General features: G+C 37.9%; 1 protein-coding gene across 3 annotated transcripts in view; it reads left to right on the top strand.

The window, feature by feature from the left end:
• The window catches only part of RAD50 (RAD50 double strand break repair protein), an 82,399-nt gene that overhangs the window by 7,770 nt on the left and 49,952 nt on the right, over positions 1-24,677 (top strand). The window contains exons 3-10 of one of the 3 annotated variants that reach the window (XM_086704413.1): positions 5,370-5,521; positions 8,451-8,636; positions 8,990-9,194; positions 17,775-17,903; positions 18,356-18,521; positions 20,697-20,890; positions 22,394-22,600; positions 23,508-23,690. In XM_086704413.1, coding sequence (XP_086560539.1) covers positions 5,370-5,521; positions 8,451-8,636; positions 8,990-9,194; positions 17,775-17,903; positions 18,356-18,521; positions 20,697-20,890; positions 22,394-22,600; positions 23,508-23,690 — 1,422 coding nt within the window. The remainder of the gene's footprint in view (positions 1-5,369; positions 5,522-8,450; positions 8,637-8,989; positions 9,195-17,774; positions 17,904-18,355; positions 18,522-20,696; positions 20,891-22,393; positions 22,601-23,507; positions 23,691-24,677) is intronic. The other 2 variants (XM_086704421.1, XM_086704428.1) reach the window with 2 other exon arrangements.

The raw sequence follows: 24,677 nt of genomic DNA, 5'->3' as shown, positions 1-24,677 counted from the left end.
TGAGGTTTGTGGGTGAAAGTTTGTAAGGAGACCAGTTGTGTTTCTTCTGTCTAGTTCAGCAGCTCATTGGTAAGCACAGAACAAGTTGGAAAATTGTATTTAATCAAGCACTGGGTAAAGTTGGAAAGTAGGAATTAATCCATTGCTTGGTAAATAGAAGGAAGAGATTAAGAGGCAACTTCCCCATTCCCCACCTATGGACATCTTACTCAGCCTTATCAGTCTCTGATAATCTTTACCAGCTGGCCTCTTGTAGGTATGCAGTCAGTAATCTACGATCTGAATTACCCAGCACACTTTTTCCTTCTTTGAATTCCCTCAAAGTTGTCAGGCTCTGAAATCCCACGTTATGCCTTCCCCCATTTTGGATACCCTCTTTCCCCTAAGCTGGCTCATCCCTACTCATGGATGTCCTTTGCATCCTGTTTGAACTCTGACACGCTTGGACTCTTGAAACCTTGTGGCAAGGTGCCCGTGTGGACACCCTTCTCAGTCTAAGCAGTTGTACTGTTTTAGGCTGAGTTTCTATGTCCCTCAACTTCAGCCAGCATGAATACATACATTCTTCCGCCCCACTGTTGGAAAAATGGTTTTCTAACTAGATTGTTTGGAAAGGGAAGGGCTTTTATTATTTTTTGTTTTATTCTTTTAGATAGAAATTGTTCTAAAGTTAGTATGTATTTTTCTGCCTTAAATCTAGATTACTCTTTTTTTTTTTTTTTAATTTTTTTTTCAACATTTATTTATTTTTGGGACAGAGAGAGACAGAGCATGAACGGGGGAGGGGCAGAGAGAGAGGGAGACACAGAATCGGAAACAGGCTCCAGGCTCTGAGCCATCAGCCCAGAGCCCGACGCGGGGCTCGAACTCCCGGACCGCGAGATCGTGACCTGGCTGAAGTCGGACGCTTAACCGACTGCGCCACCCACGCGCCCCTAGATTACTCTTTTTGAAGAACCTCTTCTCAGTAAGCTCACCAACAATATTGTGATTGAAATGCTGCAAGATACCCGTTGCTTAAATTCTTCTTAATTTGATACTTTTCTCGTAGCTAAGTCGTAAAAGGGTAGATGCCATGGAAAATGTATATATGTATTTGACCTACTGGTAGGACATGTTCTAAACAAATTAACTCGTTTTGTAGTACATAGATGCATAATTACTTTGCAGTGAATTAAGACCTCAGCAACTGTTTGCCTTGGGCTGAAATGATAGCATCAAGTCCCTGGGCTTTCACAGCTAAATATCATTGGCCATTTTCTTCACTGAGATGTTCAAATCCTAAGAGGCTACTAGTTTTTTCTTCTTTTATTAAGTTTTTCTGTTTAAATATAGTTGACATACAGTGTTGTATTCAGCAGTGTTATATGCACCTAGTGATTCAGCAGTTATGTATGTTACATGGTGGTCTGCACCATAATTGTAGTTAACAGCTGTCACCACACTAAAATGTTACTACAGTATAATTGACCTCATTCTCTATGTTGTACTTCTCATCTCTGTGACTTATTTATAACTGGAAGTTAGTACCTGTTAATGCCCTTCATCGATTTTACCCATTCTCTTACCTACCCCTCCTCTGGCAACCACCAGTTCTCTGTATTTATGAGTTTGATTCTGTTTTTTGGGTTTTTTTTTTAGATTCCACATGTAAGTGAAATCATATGGTGTTTGTCTTTTTGTGTCTGACTTACTTTATGTAGCATAATACCTTCTAGGTCCATCCATGTTGTTTCAAATGAAAAGATTTCATTCTTTTTTTATGGCTGAGTAATACTCCATTGTATGTATATACCACTTCTTTATCCATTCTTGTCTAGATGGGCACTTTGGTTGCTTTCGTATCTTGGCTACTCTAAATAATGCTGCAATAAACATAGCTGTGCATTTTATCTTCTCATATTATGTTTTCATTTTTGGAGGGTAAATACCCAATAGTGGAATTACTGGATCATAGAGTCTTTCTATTTTTAATATTTTAGGAGCTTCCATACTGTTTTCCACAATAGTTGCACCAGTTTACATTTTTCCCAACAGTGCATGGGGTTTTGCTTTTCTCATCCTCACCAGTACTTACTCGTTCTTACCTTTTTGATACTGGCTATTCAGACTGGAGTAAAGTGCTACCTCATGGTGGTTTTGATTTGTGTTTCCCTGATGATTAGTGATACAGAACATTTTTTTCATGTGTCTTTTGGCCATCTGTATGTTTTCGGGCAAATATCAGTCTATTCAGGTCCTCTGCCTATTTTTAATCTGATTATTTGGGGGGGGGGGGGTTTGGTGTTGAGACGTATGAGTTCTTTATATATTTTGGATACTAACCTCTTACCAGATATATCATTTAGAAGTATCACTCCCGTTCAGTAGGTTGCCTTTTTGGGTTTTTTTTGATGATTTACTTGGCTGTGCAAAAGCTTTTTATTTTGGGGTAATACCATTAGTTTATCTTTGCTTTTTTCCCCCTTGCCTGAGGAGACATATTCATAAATATGTTGGTAGAGCTGATATCCACAAGATTACTGTTTTCTTTTAGGAATTTCATGCTTTTAGGTCTCACATTTAGGTCTTTAATCCATTTTGAATTTATTTTTGTGTATGGTAAAAGAAAGTGGTCTGGTTTCATTCTTTTGCAAGTAGCTGTGCAGTTTTCCTAATACTGTTTATCAATGAGACTGTCTTTTCCCCCATTGTGTATTCTTGCCTCCTTTGCTATAGAATAATTGACCATATAAGTGTGGGTTTATTTCTGGGCTCCCTATTCTGTTGATCTGTGTGTCTGATTGTTATAGCTTTGCAGTATTTCTTGAAATTTGGGATTATGATACCTCTAGCTTTGTTATTCTTTCCAAGATTGTTTTGGCTATTCAGGGTCTTCTGTGTGTGGTTCTATACACATTTTAGGATTATTTGTTGTAGTTTTTTGAAAAATGCTATTGGTTTTTTGATACAGATTGCATTGAATCTTTAGGTTGCTTTGGATAGTATGAACATCTTAACATTTAACATTTCAATCCATGAGCATAGCATATCTTTCCATTTTGTCATTTTGAATTTCTTTCATCATTGTCTTACGGTTTTTAGATTATAGGTCTTTCATTTCCTTGGTTAAATTTATTCCTTGGTATTTTACTCTTTTTGGTGCAGTTGTAAACAGAATTGTTTTCTTAATTTTCCTTTCTGCTATATTGTTATTAATGTATAGTTTGCAGTGGATATCTGTATGTTAAGTTTGAATCATGCAACTTCTGAGCAGCCAGTCCAACAACTTCTCACTCCTTACCTCTACCTCCAATGCTGAAGCTCTTGTGTAGGCTGTCTTCCTGTTTCTCCTGGAATACTCTCTGCCTCCTGTCTTGCCTCTGTTAGTTCAGTGTGTTTACCTTAAAGGCAAAGTGATTCATTTAAAATGCACATCTACTGCATGCCTTTCCTCTGGATTAAACCCCTGAAGTGGCTTTCCATTGCTTTAAGTTCAAAGCCCTTAACATGTTTCAGAAGGCTCTTAATTACTGGAACCACTTTCTGTCTTCACTCCCTTTCCCCTTTGTTCTGCACCATACTTTCTGAAATTACTTTAGCTATTCAGTGACTCAGATCTTTTCATCTGGCTAACTCCGGCCCATCTGTCAGTTCTCAGTTTAAACATTCACTTCCTTTAGAAGCCCTTCCCAGAATTCTACCCTAGGTAGATTAGATGCTTACTTTGTGTTTTCAAAGTATCATGTACTTCTCTTAAGACGATGTTTAACACCACTTTTTTACTTTTCTGTTTAACCTGTCTCCCATACTTCAAAGGAGAAAGTGTCTTTCTTTTTGAACCAAAACAACGCATGTAAGCTACAAGTGCGTAATAAGTTGGTGCTTAATTTTTTGAATGATTTGACCAATTAATATCATAGTTATGTTTATGCCAAAAAGTTATTAAAAGACCAGTAAAAGATAGTCTATGATTTTTAAAAAAATGCAGGATTCATGACTTGTGGTTTTGGTTACCGTCGAGGAGTGTCATATTTGTGCTCCCAGTATAAACAACTATAAAACTGGAACAAAAAAATTGAAGCAACTATTTTCAGGCATTGGACAACAGATGGCACAGGGCTGTGATCTTTGAGAAAAGAGAAATGTATGAGGGACTACACATTCATTTTAGCTTTCTCCCTGGGGAAATTTTGTACACTTTGGCATATAGAATTAAAACCCCAGCAGAGAATAATAGTATTACCAGCTAGATGAAACAAACGTAGGAGTGTGGGTTTGCTGATGTGACTATAAATTATGGAATAAGATACAGGAGAAGGGTTGCTGTGCAGAGATGGGCACCAGAAATCTCTGTAAGGGACTATCAAATCTTTGGCCAGATACTAAGCTACACATGTCCAGGACAGGAATTATTGAGGGCTAGCAGAGAATAAACTACGGGGGTAGAAGAGTGGGACTGTGAGCTGAATGGATATTCTAGAGGTTACACTTGACTGGGTGACATTTGAATTGTGATATGCCAGAGTAAGGAGGCCTTATGGAACTCTCTTTTGAGTTCTCCCTTTTGATAACATTCTTTTGAGACCTCGGAAGGGCCATCAGTGTCTCCCTGTTTTGTAGGAAATACTGATGGGACATCAAATCAACAACTTAGTCTTAAGTGGTTCAGGGGAGAAAAGTTTTGTACACTTCATTTCTGCTTTTCTGTAAGCTTGTATATGTTTTGAAAATTATTTTGGAAAACACTTGCGATATTTAAGAAGCTAAAGTTTATTTGAAAAACTCACACACCTGGTCTCCTAATGCTGAATAACAGAAGTAGAAAATACTCAGTTTTAGTAAATCAGTTAAAGAGTGTTCTTGGGGTGCCTGGGTGGCTTACTTGGTTGAGCGTCCAACTCTTGATTTCAGCTCAGGTCATGATCTAATGGTCATGGGATCAAGCCCTGCATCAGCTCTCTACTGGGCATGGAGCCTACTTGGGATTCTCTCGCTCTCACTCTCCCTTCTCTCTTTTTCTCTCTCTCTTTCTCTCTCTCTCTCTCTGTCTCTCTCTCTCTCTATCTCTCTCTCTATCTCTCTCTCTCTGTCTCTCTGTCTCTCTCTCTCTCTGTCTCTCTCTCTCTCTCTGTCTCTCTCTCTCTCTGTCTCTCTCTCTCTCTCACCCCTTCCCTGCTTACACACACTCGAACTGCCCCCTCCTCAAAAAATTTTTTTAAAAAAAGTATTTTTTTTCTCTTGTATATTTGAATAGCATGTAAAAATGACACTCATTTTGATGTTTAAGTTTTTGTCATTTTTGATAAGATTGCTCATGTCTTTTCTTTTGGAACTAACATTCTGATGCTTATTAAGGTAGCATAATCTTTCCCTGTGTACCTTTAAAGGTTGCTCAAGAAACAGATGTTAGAGCCCAGATTCGTCTGCAGTTTCGTGATGTCAATGGAGAACTTATAGCTGTGCAGAGATCTATGGTGTGTACTCAGAAAAGCAAAAAGACAGAATTTAAAACCCTGGAAGGAGTCATTACTAGAACAAAGTAGGTGTTTACCTTATATTTGAATATCTATTAATTTTCTGTTATTTAGGTTTATAAGACTGTGGGTTTTTTTTCCCATTACTTTATTTTAGAGCAGCATAATAATTTTTTTAAAGACTTTATTTTTTTGGAGCAGTTTCAGGTTCTCCGCAAAACTAAGCAGAAAATAGAGTTCCTGTAATACTCCCTGACCCTATGCATGCATAGCTTCATCCACTATGAACAGTTACTGTTGGATCTTTTATCAGTTAAACAGAATGATCCCATCAAAGATTTTGTGATAATGCTGCATTCCTTTGAGTAATTTATGAACACTTGTTCAACTGAAGGTACACAATCACTCAAATATAGATTGAATGAATGGAAAATGCTAGTATTGTGTGTAGGAATGTGTGAAATGAGAAGCATACAAAGTGTAACCCTTTGAACTGTCACCTTTATTAGAGTCACATTATCACCTTTAATGGGTTTGGATTTTGGAATTAGCCTGCCCTGGATTCAAGGCTTTATCCCTGTTGTACAAATTACTTAACTATCACCTTACGCCTTTCACTTGTTTGTCAACTAATTAAATAATTCTCTTAATTAATAACATTTGTCACCTATTATGTGCTAGAGGCAGTATATTAGCTATTGGCTTCTCAAGCAGGTTGGTTTCCTTGGCATTTAAATACACTCAGGTGGATTTCATTCCACACCAGTTACTGTTTGTCTCTATTTTCCCCTTCACAGTCAGGCTTCTCATAAGAGTTGTTGATAATCACTGTCTCTATTTCTGTTTTTCCTCCATCCTCCTCTAGCCCCATTCCTTTACTGAAACAGCTCCAACTGAGGTCAGAAATACCCTCTGTGTTAATTAGGATAATGCTATTGGTTTACTAAATAGATCTTTTTGCAATACTGTGGTTTTTTTTTTCATTTGTAAAATAGGGATTCATTTTTATTATATATATCTTAGAAAGAAGGATTGAGCTAATGCATGTAAAATGAGAGCTCATGTATTAGTTTTCTTTGCATAACAAACCACAAACTCAGTGGTTTAAAACAACAGACATTTATTATCTTATAGTTCTGTAATTTAGGAATCCAAATTGGGTCTCACTGGCTTAAAATCAAGGTGGTGGCCGGGCTATAATCCTTTCTGGAGGCTCTAGGGAAAATCTGTTTCTACATCCTTTTTGGGTCTTTTGCAATCCACCCACAAAACTTGGCTCATGGCCCTCCATCTTTAAAGTCAGCAATAGTGGGCTGAGTTCTCATAGTACATCACTCTGACATCCTCTTCTGGCTCCCTCTCCCACTTAAAGACACTTGTGATTGTGTCGGCCCCACCCAGACAATCCAGGGTAATTCTTTTACTTAGGGTCCAGATGATAAAGCAACCTTAACTTCCTCTGTAATCTTCATTCCCTTTTGCCATGTAACCTGATGCATTCACAGGGATTAGAATATAAATATCTTTGAAGGGCCATTGTTCTGTATACTGTAACTCAGTAAATGGTAGCTATCAATAACTTCTTGAAGATCTTTTTCTGGACTTGCATGACATGACACTGTTCTGTCTCTCCCTCACAGCTACATCCAGCCAGCTAATAAAGGTAGCTGGTTCCACGGGCTCAGCCCTAAAGCCTCTCCTATTTTTGCTCTGTATTCTCTTCCTAGATAATCTCATTCATATCCATTACTCAAATTACTCTCTATTCATAGATGACTGACAGATTTAGGTCTCCAGACCTCTGTTTTCAGACCCATATACCCACCTGTCTCTCTCATTTTCTACCACCCCTTTCAAAGACACCTCGGATTCAACATGTCCAAAACCAAGCTCATGAGTCCCCTTGACTCCTCTTAAAAAATCTCCCACTATGTGATCCTCTTGCAGTGCTCCTCATTGTAGCAAATGGGGTAGGTACCCCATCCATCCAGTGACACAAACGAATACACTCTCTACATCTTGACACCTCCTTGCTCTCTGTATGTAGTTCATTACCAGGTCCTCTGGCTTTAACCTAGGATTTAAATGTCTGTTGAGTCCATTTCTTTTCCTTCTGTACAGTGACCTTTCTAGTTCAGGCTACCATAAGTTTTCTCCGGTCTAATGTGATCACCTCTTGGTCTATCTGTGTCCATTCTCTCCCCCTACAAAACATTCTCGGTGTATTCAGTGTACTATTTTCAAAATATGTATTGGAATATATAAATGACAGTAAAGACAGATACTTTACTAATCTAGCTATTAACAGATAGTGCACAGAATTTGTCCTCCTGATGAAAGATACTGAGCGATCTCTTGAAATTCAAGGGCAGAGATGCTCCTGGCCCTAGGTATAATGATGTAGGGGACTCTTTAAAAGACCCTAAGATACTTCTCTGTAGTGGATTGCTTTGTCAGTGTGACCTTAGAAGTTGAGGTCTACTGATTTGAATTTGCTTAAATGGGTATCACTAAAGTTTGCCTTTATTATCCTTTTACATTGTGTTACTGAACAATCCATATCTAAACACTATAGTCTTTAGATGTTTTTGTTTAAGGCACAATTGCCTGTCTTCTGTGAATCATCATGTTTTATTTTACTTTTGTTAAAGTCTCTTTTCTTATTTTTAAGTCCTGGGATTGGAAGATAGTTTATTTTTCTCTACTTATTGTCTGTAAATATTTTATATTACCATATTTAAAAATCCAAACGTAAAAAAAAATTAGTTCTGGCAATCTTTTCCTGTCCCTCCCTGTTTTACATACTTTTTCATCATTGAACTCCTGAATCCTTAAGAGTTAAACTTTTAACCATAAGAAAGCTATTGTAACTGGGGATGCATGAGGGAACTTTTTTTTTTTTTAACAAGTACAGCATAAAGGATTGATTAAGCAATTAGAATAGGTACAACAGGAGGTTTTTTTACATAAATTCTTGATTTTCATTTTCTGTAGGCATGGTGAGAAGGTCAGTCTCAGCTCTAAGTGTGCAGAAATTGACCGAGAGATGATAAGTTCTCTTGGGGTTTCCAAGTCTGTGCTAAATAATGTCATTTTTTGTCACCAAGAAGACTCTAATTGGCCTTTAAGTGAAGGAAAGGCTCTGAAGCAAAAATTTGATGAGATTTTTTCAGCAACAAGGTTTGTAGCCTTTAATGAGACTTTATAACCTGTGAAGTTATTGAGCCATGGTTGCAATTTGGATATTTCTTTTTTAGAAGAGAAAAAGTCTTAAAAGTAAAGTCATCAGTTATTACCTTTCATCCAGTGGCAACCAGTGGGCATATTTTCTTTCTGTTTTCTTTCTGTGCATTTTTATTTACCTGCTTGACAGTTTATATGTAATGTTTTCATTTACCATTATATCATAAGCATTTTCTAAGGTATTAAAAGCTCTTTGTAAATGCAATCTTAGCAACTATATAATATTCCATTGTTGGAACCTATGTAATTTACTTGGAAAGAAGTTTGATTTTTATTTAATATCTTCAAAGGTACATTAAAGCCTTGGAAACGCTGCGGCAGGTACGTCAGACACAAGGTCAGAAAGTAAAAGAATGTCAAACAGAACTAAAATATTTGAAGCAAAACAAGGAAAAAGCTTGTGAGATACGTGACCAGATTACTAGTAAGGAAGCTCAGTTAATATCATCAAAGGAAATTGTCAAATCCTATGAGAACGAACTTGATCCATTGAAGGTAATTTGATTTCTTGAATAAGAAGACTCACTTTTTATGATGGTAGCATTCACTCCTAAAACACTTTATTTTTATATAAATTTGAATGGTGTGTATATTTCTTGAAAAAATTATCAAACATTATGTAATGTCATGGTTTATATTTTAGGTCTTTATTAGATGGTTTATCTTTTTTTACTATTTTTTTTAAATCTTTTTTAATGTTTTTTTTTTAATTTATTTTTGAGACAGAGGGACACAGAGCATGAGCAGGGGAGGGGCAGAGAGAGAGGGAGACACAGAATCTGAAGCAGGCCCCAGGCTCTGAGCTGTCAGCACAGAGCCCAACGCCGGGCTCGAACTCACGGACTGTGAGATCATGACCTAAGCTGAAGTCGAATGCTGAACTGACTGAGCCACCCAGGCACCCCTAAAGGATGGTTAATCTTAAAGTTGCCCAAAGAACTTGGATTTGAGAGTAAACAAATTTGTACCATCTTAGTAAGCTACTCGTATAGATCTTAAATATCACTGTAATGACCCAACCTTACATTTCTGTATTCTTAAGATTTTTTTTTAATTGACATATCTTTCCAGGGAACTTTTATAAGTTGCAAGATGTTACTTGGCTTTGTACAAAATTTGGAATTGATACATATATTTGCAAATAAGTACAGCTTTCTAAACTCCTGTGGTCTGTAAGAAAGAAATTTCATTCATTTATTTCCTAAACATTTATTGAGTGTTTCCTATGTGTGAGGGCATACAGTGTATACTGTGCTTAGGGCTGCAGGTAGTAGGAGAACTACAATGGTGTCCTTGCCCTTAAAGTGTTTCTATTCTAAGTAAGAGCATTCTTGAAAGTGGCTATTTTCTAGATTTCACATAGTAGAAGAATTCTTTTTACTCATTTAAAAGTTACTGATTGGGGCGCCTGGGTGGCGCAGTCGGTTAAGCGTCCGACTTCAGCTAGGTCACGATCTCGCGGTCCGTGAGTTCGAGCCCCGCGTCGGGCTCTGGGCTGATGGCTCAGAGCCTGGAGCCTGTTTCCAATTCTGTGTCTCCCTCTCTCTCTGCCCCTCCCCCGTTCATGCTCTGTCTCTCTCTATCCCAAAAATAAATAAACGTTGAAAAAAAAAAAAAAATTTAAAAGTTACTGATTTAGGGGCGCCTGGGTGGCGCAGTCGGTTAAGCGTCCGACTTCAGCCAGGTCACGATCTCGCGGTCCGTGAGTTCGAGCCCCGCGTCGGGCTCTGGGCTGAATGCTCACAGCCTGGAGCCTGTTTCCGATTCTGTGTCTCCCTCTCTCTCTGCCCCTCCCCCGTTCATGCTCTGTCTCTCTCTCTGTCCCAAAAATAAATAAACGTTGAAAAAAAAAAATTAAAAAAAAAAAAAAAAAAAGAAGGTGTGTGTGTGTGTGTGTGTATATATACACACATACAATGGAGCATTACTCAGCAATCAAAAAGAATGAAATCTTGTCATTTGCAACTACGTGAATGGAACCAGAGGGTATTATGCTAAGCGAAACTAGTCAGTCAGAAAAAGACATATCATTTGACTTCACTCATATGAGGACCTTAAGAAAGAAAATAGATGAACATAAGGGAAGGCAAAAATAATAAAAAACAGGGAGGGGGACAAAAACATAAGAGGCTTTTAAATATGGAGAATAAACAGAAGGTTACTGGAGGGGTATGGAAGGGGATGGGCTAAAGAGTAAGGGGCATTAAGGAATCTACTCCTGAAACATTTTTGTACTATATGCTAACTAACTTGGATGTAATTTAAAAAAATAAATAAAAATTAAAAAAACAAAAAACAAAAAACTCCAGGCTTTAAGCCCTGCTGGTTGTAAGAACTCAGGAAATTCAAGCCTTCTAGCTTTTCAAGCCTATTGCTATGGGGATTTATTTTCTACTTGTGCTTACCTGTGTGTTAGTCTGTCTATCTCCCTTCTCTGCAGTTGCAGCTCCCTCCCCACCCTGGGGGTCACAGTCTGTCACTCTCCCAAACTGTGTCTCTGTACTTTGTAGTCCACCACCATCTTCCAAACTCCTGGTATAGATCTTTGAATTATAAATTAGAAAACCTTTGGTTTTGTTCTGTCCTGGTGCCCACTAACATTAATGCATTATTTAGTGAATATTGTTTTGTGTGTAGCACTGTGCCAGGTATTTTGGGGGATAATGAAGCCAAAAACTTGGACTTAGCTTTTTTTTTTTTTTTAATTTTTTTTTTTTCAACGTTTATTTATTTTTGGGACAGAGAGAGACAGAGCATGAACGGGGGAGGGGCAGAGAGAGAGGGAGACACAGAATCGGAAACAGGCTCCAGGCTCTGAGCCATCAGCCCAGAGCCTGACGCGGGGCTCGAACTCACGGACGGCGAGATCGTGACCTGGCTGAAGTCGGACGCTTAACCGACTGCGCCACCCAGGCGCCCCGGACTTTGCTTTTAAAGGACTTAAAATCTACTTAGAAAAACAAGGAAACTATTTTAGAAGATAGGTAGGATCACAAATTAGTAATTTGAAGAGTTATGTAAATGGTACATTTGAAAACATAGGTTCTTTAGGAGCTAAAAGGTGGTGGCTGTAGCACAGTGAGGAAAGAAAAAATAGATAAATTGGACTTCCTTGGGGTGCCTGGGTGGTGCAGTTAGTTAAGCATCCAACTCTTGATCTTGGCTCAGGTCATAATCTTACAGTATGTGAGTTTGAGCCTCACCATTGGGCTCTATACTGATGGCGCAAAGCCTGCTTAGGACTCTGTCTCTCCTTCTCTCTGCCCCCCCCCCCCCCACCTTTTGCTCTTTTTCTTTCTCACAAAATAAACTTAAAAAAAATTTTTTTTTAGGGGCGCCTGGGTGGCGCAGTCGGTTAAGCGTCTGACTTCAGCCAGGTCACGATCTCGCGGTCCGTGAGTTCGAGCCCCGCGTCAGGCTCTGGGCTGATGGCTTAGAGCCTGGAGCCTGTTTCCGATTCTGTGTCTCCCTCTCTCTCTGCCCCTCCCCCGTTCATGCTCTGTCTCTCTCTGTCCCAAATAAATAAACGTTGAAAAAAAAAAAAAATTTTTTTTTAACTTAAAAGAGAAAATAAGATACTTGTTTTTCAAACTACATCATCAAGAAAGCAAAAGGAGCCCACAAAATGGGAGAAAATATTTGACAGTCATATATCTGAAAAGGGACTTTTTTTTCTGGAACATATAATGAACTGTTATAACTCAGTAACAAAAAAAAAAAACCCCACAGTTAGAAAATGTGCCAAGGATCTAAATAGATATTTCTCTAAAGAAGATATGTATGTGTCCAAAAACACATGAAAAGATGTTTAACATCATTACTGATTAGGAAAGTACAAATCAAAACCACAGTTTGACCACTTCACATCCCCCTAGAATGGCTATAAATTAAAAAGACATATAATAGTATTGATGAGGATATGGAGAAATTGGAACCCTCATATATGCTGGGAGTGTAAAATGGTGCAGCCACATTGGAAAACAGTTCAGCAATTCCTTGATATGTTAAACATAGAGTTAACATATGATCCAGCAGTTTTACTCCTAAGTGTCTTACACCCAAGAGATTTTAAAACATACATCTACACAAAAGCTTGCATAGGGATGTTCATAACAGCATTATTTATAATAGCCTAAAGATGGAAACAACTTCGTTGTCCGTTAACTGCTCAATAAAATGTGGCATATCCTTATGTTGGAATATTATCCATCTGTAGAAAGAAATGAAGTTCTGATACATGCTACAACAGGTAAGAATGTCGCAAACACACTAAGTGAAAGCCAATTACAAAAGGCCTCATATTGTATGCTTCTATTTATTTGAAATGTCCAAAATAGGCAAATCTATAGAGACAGAAAGATTAATGATTGCCAGGTTAGGCAGTCGAGAGGAATGAACGGTGACTGCAAATTGGTACAAAGCTTTTTTTTGGAAGTTGAAATATCCTAAGATCAGATTACAGTAATGGTTGCACAACTGTATGAATATACTAAAAAAATGTTGAATTGTATGGCGAATACAGGTGAATCATACGGCGTGTGAATTTATCTCAATAAAGCTGTTTTAAAAAAGGGATGGTCTTGAATAGAAATGTCTTAAAAAGCCTTCAAGGGAAGAGGTATGGCTGAACTGGATCTTAAAGAATGGGGAAAAATCAGATTGACCGAGTAGAAGCCATTTTATGTATGTTTGTAATTTTATTTTTTCTTCTTAAAGTAATTAATGTGCTCATGATAAAAAAAAAAACTTAGAAGGGCGCCTGGGTGGCGCAGTCGGTTAAGCGTCCGACTTCAGCCAGGTCACGATCTTGCGGTCCGTGAGTTCGAGCCCCGCGTCAGGCTCTGGGCTGATGGCTCAGAGCCTGGAGCCTGTTTCCGATTCTGTGTCTCCCTCTCTCTCTGCCCTTCCCCCGTTCATGCTCTGTCTCTCTCTGTCCCAAAAATAAATAAACGTTGAAAAAAAAAAAAAAACTTAGAGAAAAATATGAGTTGATAAGTAAGAGGTAGTCTTCCCACTCATTCCTGACCTTCTATTTAAAGCCTATGATCAGCTTTTTTTTTTTTGCGTGTATACAATATAAATGTATTTATATTCACATTGTTATATGTCTATATTTACACCTACAACTTATCAAAACAGAATCATTGTAAGGGAGAGCCTGGGTTAAGTAAACCAGGGTAAAATGAATGAGAAAATTACAGTCAGATTATGAAGAATGAATGGGTTTAGAATTCAGTTTAATAGAAAAAATGATAAAGTAGGATATGTTTTAAGAGTTAGAGGATTATTGTGTATAGGTACTGTGTGGTAATTCACAAGATACTGGAACACATTTTGTCTTCCTCAGGAGCAGCCTAGTTAGAAAGGTGACAAGCACACATAAGGCAGAAAAAGACAAGAACTGTAAGAGCTCTGAGGAATAAGAAAGAGAATTTCTGTCTGAGGTGGCCAGAGAGGATTATGTAGGACCGAATTGGGGGTTTAATTTATTGACTATAAATGGTTAAGTAATTAGAGGTGTAGGGACAGTAAAACGCAAGGTGTTTTTGAACACTATCAGGAAATCCATATGGTTGAAATGGAGCATTCCTATAGGAAAGAATGGCAAGGTGGCAAAGAAGCAATACCTGGTGTTTATTGAGTGGTGCAGGATTGTGACTAAGGCTGTAGCAAATTGTGAGGTGTTTGTTTTTGAGAGAGAGACAGAGCATGAGTGGGTGGGGGGCAGAGAGGGAGACACAGAATCTGAAGCAGGCTCCAGGCTCCGAGCTGTCAGCAGAGTCCAACACAGGGCTCAAACCCATGAACTGAGATCATGACCTGAGGGAAGTTGGGCGCTTAACTGACTGAGCTACCCAGGTGCCTCTGTATTGTTTCTTTATTTGTGTTTAACTTTGACTAGTTCTCCATGGGTTTAATTTTATTTTCTGTATCCTCATAGCCTAGTCCAGTGCCTGGCACATAGTAGGTGATTTAGTAAATAATTATTTAAGTGGTTGATTTCCATAGTTGGGGCTGTTTTGTTGTTGTTGTGTGTGTTTTGTGTTTTTTTTTTTGTTTTTTGTTTTTGTTCTGACATCCAGGGTTTCTTCCCTTCATGGAATTAAATATAAATTTTGGGTCAGATCACCTTCCTAGGAGCCATCCAGAAGACAGCTTCATTTCAGTCCTGCATTCATGCTTTTTCATTTTTATAGGTATCCTCTGACTTTAGGAATTCTCTTATAAACTATTGTATTCTCATCCCACCACATTTTATCCTGACCTTGGCCCACTTAGGCCTACTTTCCTTTCTTGCCTTTTGTGGAAATTGCTAGACAAATTTGTTTTCAAGTTCAAAAACACCTTCTGGCCTGCTTGTTTATTCTTCTAGAAGTTCATGGTTCTAGTATACCTGATGACCCAACTGCCTTGTTCTTTTGTCTCATTTCACACTAACACCTAAACTTTAAATACTCTGCTATATTTTTTGTCTTTATCTTTGTCTTAGCTTCTTTTACTAGGTGGTATGCTCTGGGGATAGAGTGGGGATTTTGCACCCTAAGGACTGAACAAAAGCACAGATGTCACAACACTGTAAACTACCCTGGAATTAGAATTTAAAAACACAGATTTCTTGGGGCACCTGGGTGGCTCAGTCAGTTAAGCATCCAACTTCAGCTCAGGTCATGATCTCGCGGTTCTGTGCTGACAGCTCAGAGCCTGGAGCCTGCTTCAGATTCTGTGTCTCCCTCTCTCTCTGTTCTTCCCCTGTTCACATTAAAAAATAATAAAATAAAAATAAAAGAACTACAGATTTCAAAGAAGGGATATCCAGGATCTGGTGGACTGGCTGGATTTAAGGAATGAAGCTTCCTAGAGTTGTCACAATAGATCCAAACCCAGATAATGCCACCAAGAGGCCGTAATAGAAGCCGAGAAGTTTCTGAGTGGAGTACCATAGCTGAGATGTTAATATCCAGTGCTTTTAAGAATCAATCCTGTTCTTTTTGTTGCTGCTCAAAAGATATTTTCTGAACGCAAAATTTTTTTCATAAGTGATAATGAATGGTCCATTCATTGAAGGTATATTATATGCCAGTCACTGAACAGGGTGTTTTAAAATGCATTATGTGAACTCCATAGTAATCCTGTGAGGTTTTATAGGCAAGAAAACTGTGGCACAGGTGTTCACATTGCAACCATGGTGTGGAACCAGGGTTAGAGTCCAAACCTCTCTGAATCCTAAGCCCATACTTTTTGTTTTAAGTTGGGTTTATTGAAGTGTAATTTAGATAGGTCAGTCTTTTTTATTTTAGCCTTTATAATAGATGAATGCTAGTATCTTGAGTGGTGTTTTTTTTTTTCATTATGGTTTTATTTTGCATTTTTCTAATGTTTATGGATGTTAAGTGTCCTTTTAAATGTTTATTTGCCATCTGAGCATCTTTGGACAAGTGTCTATTCAGATATTTTGCCTATTTTGAATGGGATTTTTGTCTTACTTGGCTGTGAGAGTTCTTTTTATTCTGGATGCAAGCCCTTATCATACATGTGTTTTGCAAATATTTTATTAACTGCTTTCCAAGGACAGCAGTTTTTGATTTTGATGAAGTTCAGTTTATCAAGTTTTTTCTTACAGTTTTTTTTTGTTTCCTGTTTAGGAAATCTTTGACCCCAAATTGCACGGATTTTCTACAGTGTTTTCTTCTTGAAGTTTTGTAGTTTGAGTTCTTACATTTATGTTCCATTTCAGGTTAATTTTTGAATGTAGTACAAGGTAAGGTTGAGTTTTTCCTTCTTCCAGCACCCAGAGCCTACAGTGTTAACTATTATCCCACCCTGCCTCCAGTCTTAACCTCCCATCATTAAGTATGTGCCTTCGTGCACATGGAGTCCTCCAAGTCTCCTACTTAGCAAGTACTCTCACAAGAGTTAGAGTGAATGGATAGCAGCATCTTGTACAATGTCTTCAATATAATAGTCATTCATTCAGTGATAGCTATGAATTATTGGTAAAATTACTCATTCTTCCATTTAGTTAACATAGAGAACATCAATTTTGTGTGGGGGGATACATTAGTGAACAAAATTCCTGTTTTTATGGTGGTTACATGCTACTCATTAATCTACAAATCACAAGATAAGATACTACTGTAATTTTATTAAATGACTAATATTAAAGTTGAGGGTGCGTTTAGGTGCAACAGTGAAAGCTTCAAGTTGATATCTCAGCACTCTAATGTTGCATTAGTTTAATAAATTAGGTTCTAAGAATATCTTAGAAGAGGAATAGGTCATCCTTGGATTTGTAGAGACAAACATTAGAAGAATATCCCCAGCAGAGCCTGGTTTCACCTATTCCTAGGAGATTAGGCAACAAGCTGTCCTTGGAAGCAGGCCAAGGAGATCATTTATCACACTTAACTTGTTCACAGTTTTCTGTGCTTGAACAGACTTTGAATCAAAGCATAGTTTTCCATGTAAGTTTGGCCTTCAGATTCAGAATGCACTGGTAACTCACTAATTCTGTTTATTTTTTAAATAAATTGGGGCGCCTGGGTGGCTCAGTCGGTTAAGCGGCCGACTTCGGCTCAGGTCATGATCTCGCGGTCTGTGAGTTCGAGCCCCGCATCGGGCTCTGCTGACAGCTCAGAGCCTGGAGCCTGTTTCAGATTCTGTGTCTCCCTCTCTCTGACCCTCCCCCGTTCATGCTCTGTCTCTCTCTCTCAAAAATAAATAAACGTTAAATAAATAAATAAATAAATAAATAAATAAATAAATAAAATCATTAGCCTGTTAAAGATTAAGTTTTTATAATGTACTTTACATAATGTGACTCTACCCAGTGACTTCTCTGGGACATGTTGAGGGCAAGGCAGTTTATTAGTTTTGTTTTGTTTTTTACTAGCTGTGAGGAGTTGGACAAGTTACTTAATGTCTCTGCTTCTCAGTTTCTCTGTGCCTCCTATAATTTATAGCCTTGCTAGCATTAAATGAGATAGATCACTTTTACTAAGTATCTAGACCAGGACATCTTAACTTCATTCATTTGCATTATAAACTAGTGAAATTTATGTATTTATTTATTTTCAGAATCGTCTAAAAGAAATTGAACAAAATCTTTCTAAAATAATGAGACTTGACAATGAAATCAAAGCCTTGGATAGCCGAAAGAAGCAGATGGAAAAAGATAATAGTGAACTGGAACAGAAGATGGAAAAGGTTTGTGGTGGTAGAATTTTGTTCTCCAAAATTTTGAGATTATTTAATGAACCTCATTTGAATCCATTGTTTCAGTCATATCTCGGAAAAAACACAAATCTTGTTGTTTGTGTTATTTCCATGTATATGTTAAAAAGAAGGACATTGAGCAGGTGCCTGGGTGGCTCAGTCTGTTAAGCATCCAACTTTGGCTCAGGTCATAATCTTGCGGTTCATGAGTTCGAGCCCCACATCGGGCGCTGTGCTGACACCTCAGAGCCGAGAGCCTGCTTTTGTTTCTGTGTCTCCCTCTCTCTCTGCTGCTCCCCGGCTTGTGCGTACTCTCTCCCCTCCCCCAAAATTAAAAGAAAATTTTTTAAAGGATATTGAAGAAGTTTAGTTCATATTTTGTACCTCAGAATGATAACTTCATATATTTACTCATTAAAGCTCTTTATTTTGATTCTATACAGGTTTTTCAAGGGACTGATGAGCAACTAAATGATTTATATCACAATCACCAGAGAACAGTGAGGGAGAAAGAAAGGAGACTGATAGACTGTCAGCGTGAACTGGAAAAGTTAAATAAAGAATCAAGACTTCTCAATCAGGAAAAATCAGAACTGCTTGTTGAACAGGGTAGGACAAAATGTTAACTTGGTCTCTTTTCCTGTTATAATATTAAACATTTTCTGCATGAATAATGAATCTCCAGGAAATTATGCTACGTGAAAAAAGCCAATTTCAAAAGATTATATACAGTATGTTACTATATAACATTTATATAACATTTTTGAAATGTCAAATTTTTATTTTTTATTTTTATTATTTTTTTAATTTTTTAATTTATTTTGAGAGACAGAGCAAGTAGGGGAGGGGCAGAGAGAGGGAAAAGGGAGAATCTCAAGCAGGCTCCACACTGTCAGCACAGAGCCCAACGTGGAGCTTGATCCCATGAACCATGAGATCATGACCTGAGCTGAGATCAAGAGCTGGACACTTAACCGGCTGAGCCACCTAAGCACCCCTATTATTATTTTTTTAAGTTTATTTATTTTGAGAGAGAGAGAGGGAGAGAGAGAGAGAATGTGTGAGCAGGGTAGGGGCAGAGAGAGAGAGAGGGAGAGAGAATCCCAAACAGGCTGTACCCTCAGTGTGGAGCCCAGTGCAGGACTTGATCCCATGACTGGGAGATCATGACCTGAGCTGAAATCAGGAGTCAGTCATGTAACCTACTGAGCCACCCAGGTGCCCCAAAATGTCAAAATTTTACAAGTAGAGGACAGATTAGTGGTTGCCAGGGTTACTGAGTAGGAGAAGGGACAGGAGGAAGGTTAGTATGGTTATGGTTATAAAAGCACAAGAGGTACTATCGTGGTATTGGAGCTGTTCATTATGTTCGCTGTCTTGGTGGATATATGAACTTATGCAGTTAATTATATAGAACTTAATACACACAAATAGACAAAAGTAACACTGGGGAAATCTGAATAAATCTGATGGATTATATCAGTGTCATTATCCTGACTGTGAAATTGTACTGTAGTATTGCAAAATATTACTAAAGAAAACATTGTTTTTCTACTCACAACAGTTCTGACACCAGTTGTATGGGTTCTTCCACATCAAGCAATTCTCCCACTTCTCAGTGGATAAGATTACATTCTCACACTAATTAGAGTTAGGGCATTCCCCAAGAAGTCCCAAAAGACTGCCTCCCTAACTCAGATTCCAGTTGCAAGTCCCAAGTTGCCTGTCACGTATAATTCTGATCAGTTGACTATAAATTAGGGGTCCCCACAACCCCTTTCTGAGGTCTAATAATTTGCTATAATGATTCATAGAACTTACGGAAACAGTATTACCAGTTCATTCTAAAGGATACCACTCAGGAACAATCAAATGGAAGAGATGCATAGGGCAGGGTCTGGGGAAGGGGCCTTCAGCTTACATGCCCTCTCTGTGTGCAGCACTCACACATGAACAGGCACCTTGATGTGTTCACCAACCTGAAAGCTCTCTGAATGCTGTCGTTTAGGGTTTTTATGGAAATTCCATTACGTAGACATGGTTGAATAAATCATTTTAGTCATTGGTGATTCAACTCCATCTTAAGCTGCTCTCCAGAGTTGGGGATGGGGGTACTGAAAGTTCCTACTCTCTAATTACATAGTAGGTTCCTTTGACAACCAGCTCCTCTAAAAGTCACCTCATTAGAATAAACTGAGATACGGCTGAATAGGATTTGAAATGAATAACAAAAGATGCTTCTTTCACCTGTATCACTCAGAAATTCTAAAAATTTTATGTGCTTTGTGCCAGGAACCAGGGACAAAGACCAAATATGTATTTCTTTTTATATATATATATATATATATATATATATATATATATATATATATATATATATATATATATATATAAATTTTTAAAAATGTTTATTTACTTTTGAGAGAGAGAGAGCACAAGCAGGGAAAGTACAGAGGGAAAGAGAGGGAAACACACAATCTGAAGCAGGCTCCAGGCTCTGAGCTGTCAGCGTAGTGCCCAGTATAGGGCTTGAACCCACAAACTGTGAGATCATGACTTGAGCCGAAATCAGAGACTTAACCAACTGAACCTCCCAGGTGTCCCTAAATATGTGTTTCTTTTATTATGTCACATTACCATGGTTACCAATGGAGGGAACTGAGCAAAGGATATAAGACATTCTGCTGGTTTTTTTTTTTTTATAACTGCAATATGAATATACACTTATTTTAATTTTTTAAAAATCAGTTGATGAAAGAATTATTATGGTTGTGTTTTTTAAAGGTCGTCTACAGCTACAAGCAGATCGCCATCAAGAACATATCCGAGCTAGAGATTCATTAATTCAGTCTTTAGCAACACAGCTAGAATTGGATGGCTTTGAGCGTGGACCATTCAGTGAAAGACATATTAAAAATTTTCACAAACTTGTGAGAGAGAGACAAGAGAAGGAAACAGAAATTGCCAACCAAATGATGGTAAATATTGTTATATTCTTTTGTTTGTATGAGATTCTCTAATTAAAATGTTTTAGGGGCACCTAAGTAGCTCACTCCATTGAGTGTCTGACCTTTGGTTTCGGCTCAGTTCATAATCTCACAATTTGTGTGATTGAGCCCCATTTCTGTCCTGCTCCATGCTGTCACCAGAGACTGCTTGGGATTCTCCTCTTTCTGCCCCTCCCTTGCCTGTGTACTTTCTCTCTCTCAAAATAAATAAACTTAAAAGAAAAGAAAGAAATAGCTTTTAAAAATTGTGTTAATTTTTGGATGGACCTCATTTTGTCTTTTTTTTTTTTTTTTTAATGTTTATTTATTTTTGAGAGAGAGAGAGAGAGTGTGAGCAGGGGAGGGGCAGAGAGGAAAGGAGACACAGACTCGGAAGCTGGCTCCAGGCTTCCAGCTGTCAGTACAGAGCCTGATGTGGAGCTCGAACTCATGAACCGCAAGATCGTGACCTGAGCCAAAGTTGGACACTTAACCGACTGAGCCACCCAAGTGCCCCTGTTTTGTCGTATATTTTAATTAGTGTTAGAATAAAATCTGTAGGAGATAGAAAACACCTTTATGGAAGCAACTTTTCTGAAGTTCATAAGGATAAAAATATGAAGAAGATACAGACTTATATTTTAAGTTTTATTTATTTTTTAAAGTTTCTTTTGTGAGTGACTATGAGCAGGGGAGGGACAGAGAGAGAGGTAGACAGATTCTTAAGCAGACCCTATGCCAGCACAGAGCCCAGTGTGGGGTTTGAGCTCAGGAACCATGAGATTATGACCTGCACCGAAGTTAGATGCTTAACCAACTGAGCCACCCAGATGCCCCTATTTTAAGTAAATTTTTTTTCTTTTTCTCCCCTCATTATTTTGAGAAATAATGAACATATATCATTGTATAAGTTTAAGGCACATGGCCTGATTTACATATATTGTGAAATGGTTACCACAGTAGGCTCAGCTAATAACCATTTTATTATATAGGTAAAAGAAAAGAAAGGGAAAAAAAATTTTCTTTGTGATGAGAACTGCTAGGATCTCCTCCCTTAACAATTTTCCTTTATACCATATGGCAGTGTTAGCTGTGGTCATCATGGTGTACCTTACATCCCTAGTATTTACATATAACTGGAAATCTGTACCTTTTGACCACCTTGCTCTAATTCTCCCTCTTCCCACCGTCTACCTCTGGTGGCCCCAAATCTGATCTCTTTTTCTGAGTTTGGTTTTTGTTTCTTGAGTTTGTTTTTAGACAAAAACATAAGTGAGGTCATACAGTATTTATCTTCCAAAAGTTCTTTTTAAAGGTAATCATAAAAAAAGTTTGCTCATAACTAATAATGATTATCTCAAGATGATGGTTATTACATTTTTTTGTACTTTTTAAATTTTCTTTAGTGTGCATCTATTAATTTTGCGTTCAAGAAACTTATTAATAAGTTCAGTGAAAAAATTATTAATGCTCGTTTTCCTCATGTGTATTTAGAATGACTTTGCAGAAAAAGAGACTATGAAACAAAAACAGATTGATGAGATAAGGGATAAGAAAACTGGACTGGGAAGAATAATTGAGCTAAAATCAGAAATCCTAAGTAAGAAGCAGAATGAGCTGAGAAATGTGAAGTATGAATTACAGCAGTTGGAAGGATCTTCGGACAGGATTCTTGAACTGGACCAGGAGCTCTCAAAAGCTGTAAGACATTATTTGAGTAATCCAATAATTTTAAGGTGTAGGTAGGACATTTAGAATCTTGCATTCTGAAGTATTTTATCTACTGCTAATCCTAAGATACTGGCATTTCAATAAAAATGTCCACTTTGTTGAGGAATCTCATATAAAATTAAAAAATATGAGTATTATAATTACACCAACTCTTTGATTCTGGCACTGGGTGGATTGAAAATTAGAATCACCTAGGAATCTTTTTAAAAACACTTCTGCTTAGACCATTCCTAATCAAAATCTCTAGGGTGGAGAATGGAAGGTCCACTCAAAGCCAGGTGATTCTTATGAGTACTTTGGTTAAGAACCACTTACCTAAGTTAAAAGTATTTTCCCTCTAGGTTCCACACACTGTAGATTTTCTATGATTATTGCCATATTACCACTTTTTATATCTAAAAATTTTCTTAGCTCATCTCTTCCTTTTTATGAATTTCCAAATTTTCTTCTTCATTTGTAATCTGTCCCCTTGCTTCACATCTCTGCCACCAAAGTAGGCATTGTAAAGTTTGGCAATTCTCCCTCTCAGATTCCATTTTGATAATTTAAGTAAACATTGCTATTTGCATACATTTCTGTCAATTTAGCAGTTTGTCACAATATTGCCTTGTGATGGGGAATCACCCGTCAGAAGAATCACTAAACTATATACTTAGATGTATTTTTCTCAGTTTTACAGTAAATTCTCAGTTTTTTTCCTCTTTGGCCTTCCAGGTTCATTTACTAATTCTCTACCATTATAGTAAGGCAGCTTTATAAGATTTTCCTTAAAAATCTTATTTCTTAAGCTTTTTCTCTTGTTGGATAAAAGCAAACAATCATTTTGTCATTGTTTTAACATGAATATATAAATTTGTGTGTTTGAATTTTTGATAAGGAACGTGAGCTAAGCAAGGCTGAGAAAAACAGCAATGTAGAAGCTCTAAAAACAGAAGTAATAAGCCTTCAAAGTGAGAAAGCAGACCTAGACAGGACCCTGCGTAAATTGGACCAAGAGATGGAACAGATAAACCATCATACAACAACACGTACCCAGATGGAGATGCTGACCAAAGACAAAGTATGACCTTGCTTTTTGTTCTGATTATACTTTCTGGTATTTGAAATAACTATGGAATATTTAGTTCATACTGGCATTATATTTTAGGAGTTAAGTGAGCTTAATACTCTGTAAAATCAGGGCGCCTGAGTGGCTCAAGTCGGTTAAGCGTCTGACTTCGGCTCAGGTCATGATCTCATGGTTCTTGAGTTCGAACCCTGTGTCGGGCTCTGGGCTGACAGCTCAGAGCCTGGAGCCCGCTTCAGATTCTGTGTCTCCCTCTTCCTGTCCCTCCACTGCTTGCACTCTGTTTTCTTGCATTGTCTCAAAAATAAATAAGCATTTAAAAAAAAAAAAAATTCTCTATACAATACACTTTGGAGTTTAAAAACTTTTTTGTAATTATAAAAATTAATATTAGAAGAATATATACACATGCACATTGCTATTAATTTTTATCATATCTCATACAGAAGTTTTCTTTTTTTTTTTAACGTTTATTTATTTTTGAGAGAGAGAGAGATACCATGACCAGGGGAGGGGCAGAGAGAGGGAGAGACACAGAATCCGAAACAGGCCTCTAGGCTCTGAGCTGTCAGCCCAGAGCCTGGTATGGGGCTTGAACTCTGAACGGTGATATCATGACCTGATCCGAAGTCAGACACTTAACCGACTAAGCCACCCAGGTGCCCCTCATACACAAGTTTAATTTTCATGTTTTCAGACTTGTTACTTTTTTCTCTTATGCACAGAAAGCAATCCCCAGTGTAAGACTTCAAGAAATTTTGTATTCTAAGGGCGCCTGGGTATCTCAGTCGGTTAAGCGTCTGACTTTGGCTCAGGTCATGATCTCACGGTTGGTGGGTTCGAGCCCCCCTCAGGCTCTGTGCTGACAGCTCAGAGCCTGAAGCCTGTGTTTGGATTCTGTGTCTCCCTCTCTCTATCCCTACCCTGCTTGCGCGCGCTCTCTCTCTCTCTCTCTCTCTCTCTCTCTTTCTCTCTCTCTCT

This window comes from Puma concolor, chromosome A1 (genome assembly GCF_028749965.1).
Source record: "Puma concolor isolate L17-30 chromosome A1, mPumCon1.1.hap2, whole genome shotgun sequence".
NCBI lineage: Eukaryota > Metazoa > Chordata > Mammalia > Carnivora > Felidae > Puma > Puma concolor.
The sequence above is the reverse complement of the archived record's forward strand: the minus strand, read 5'-3'. Positions and strand labels throughout refer to the sequence as shown.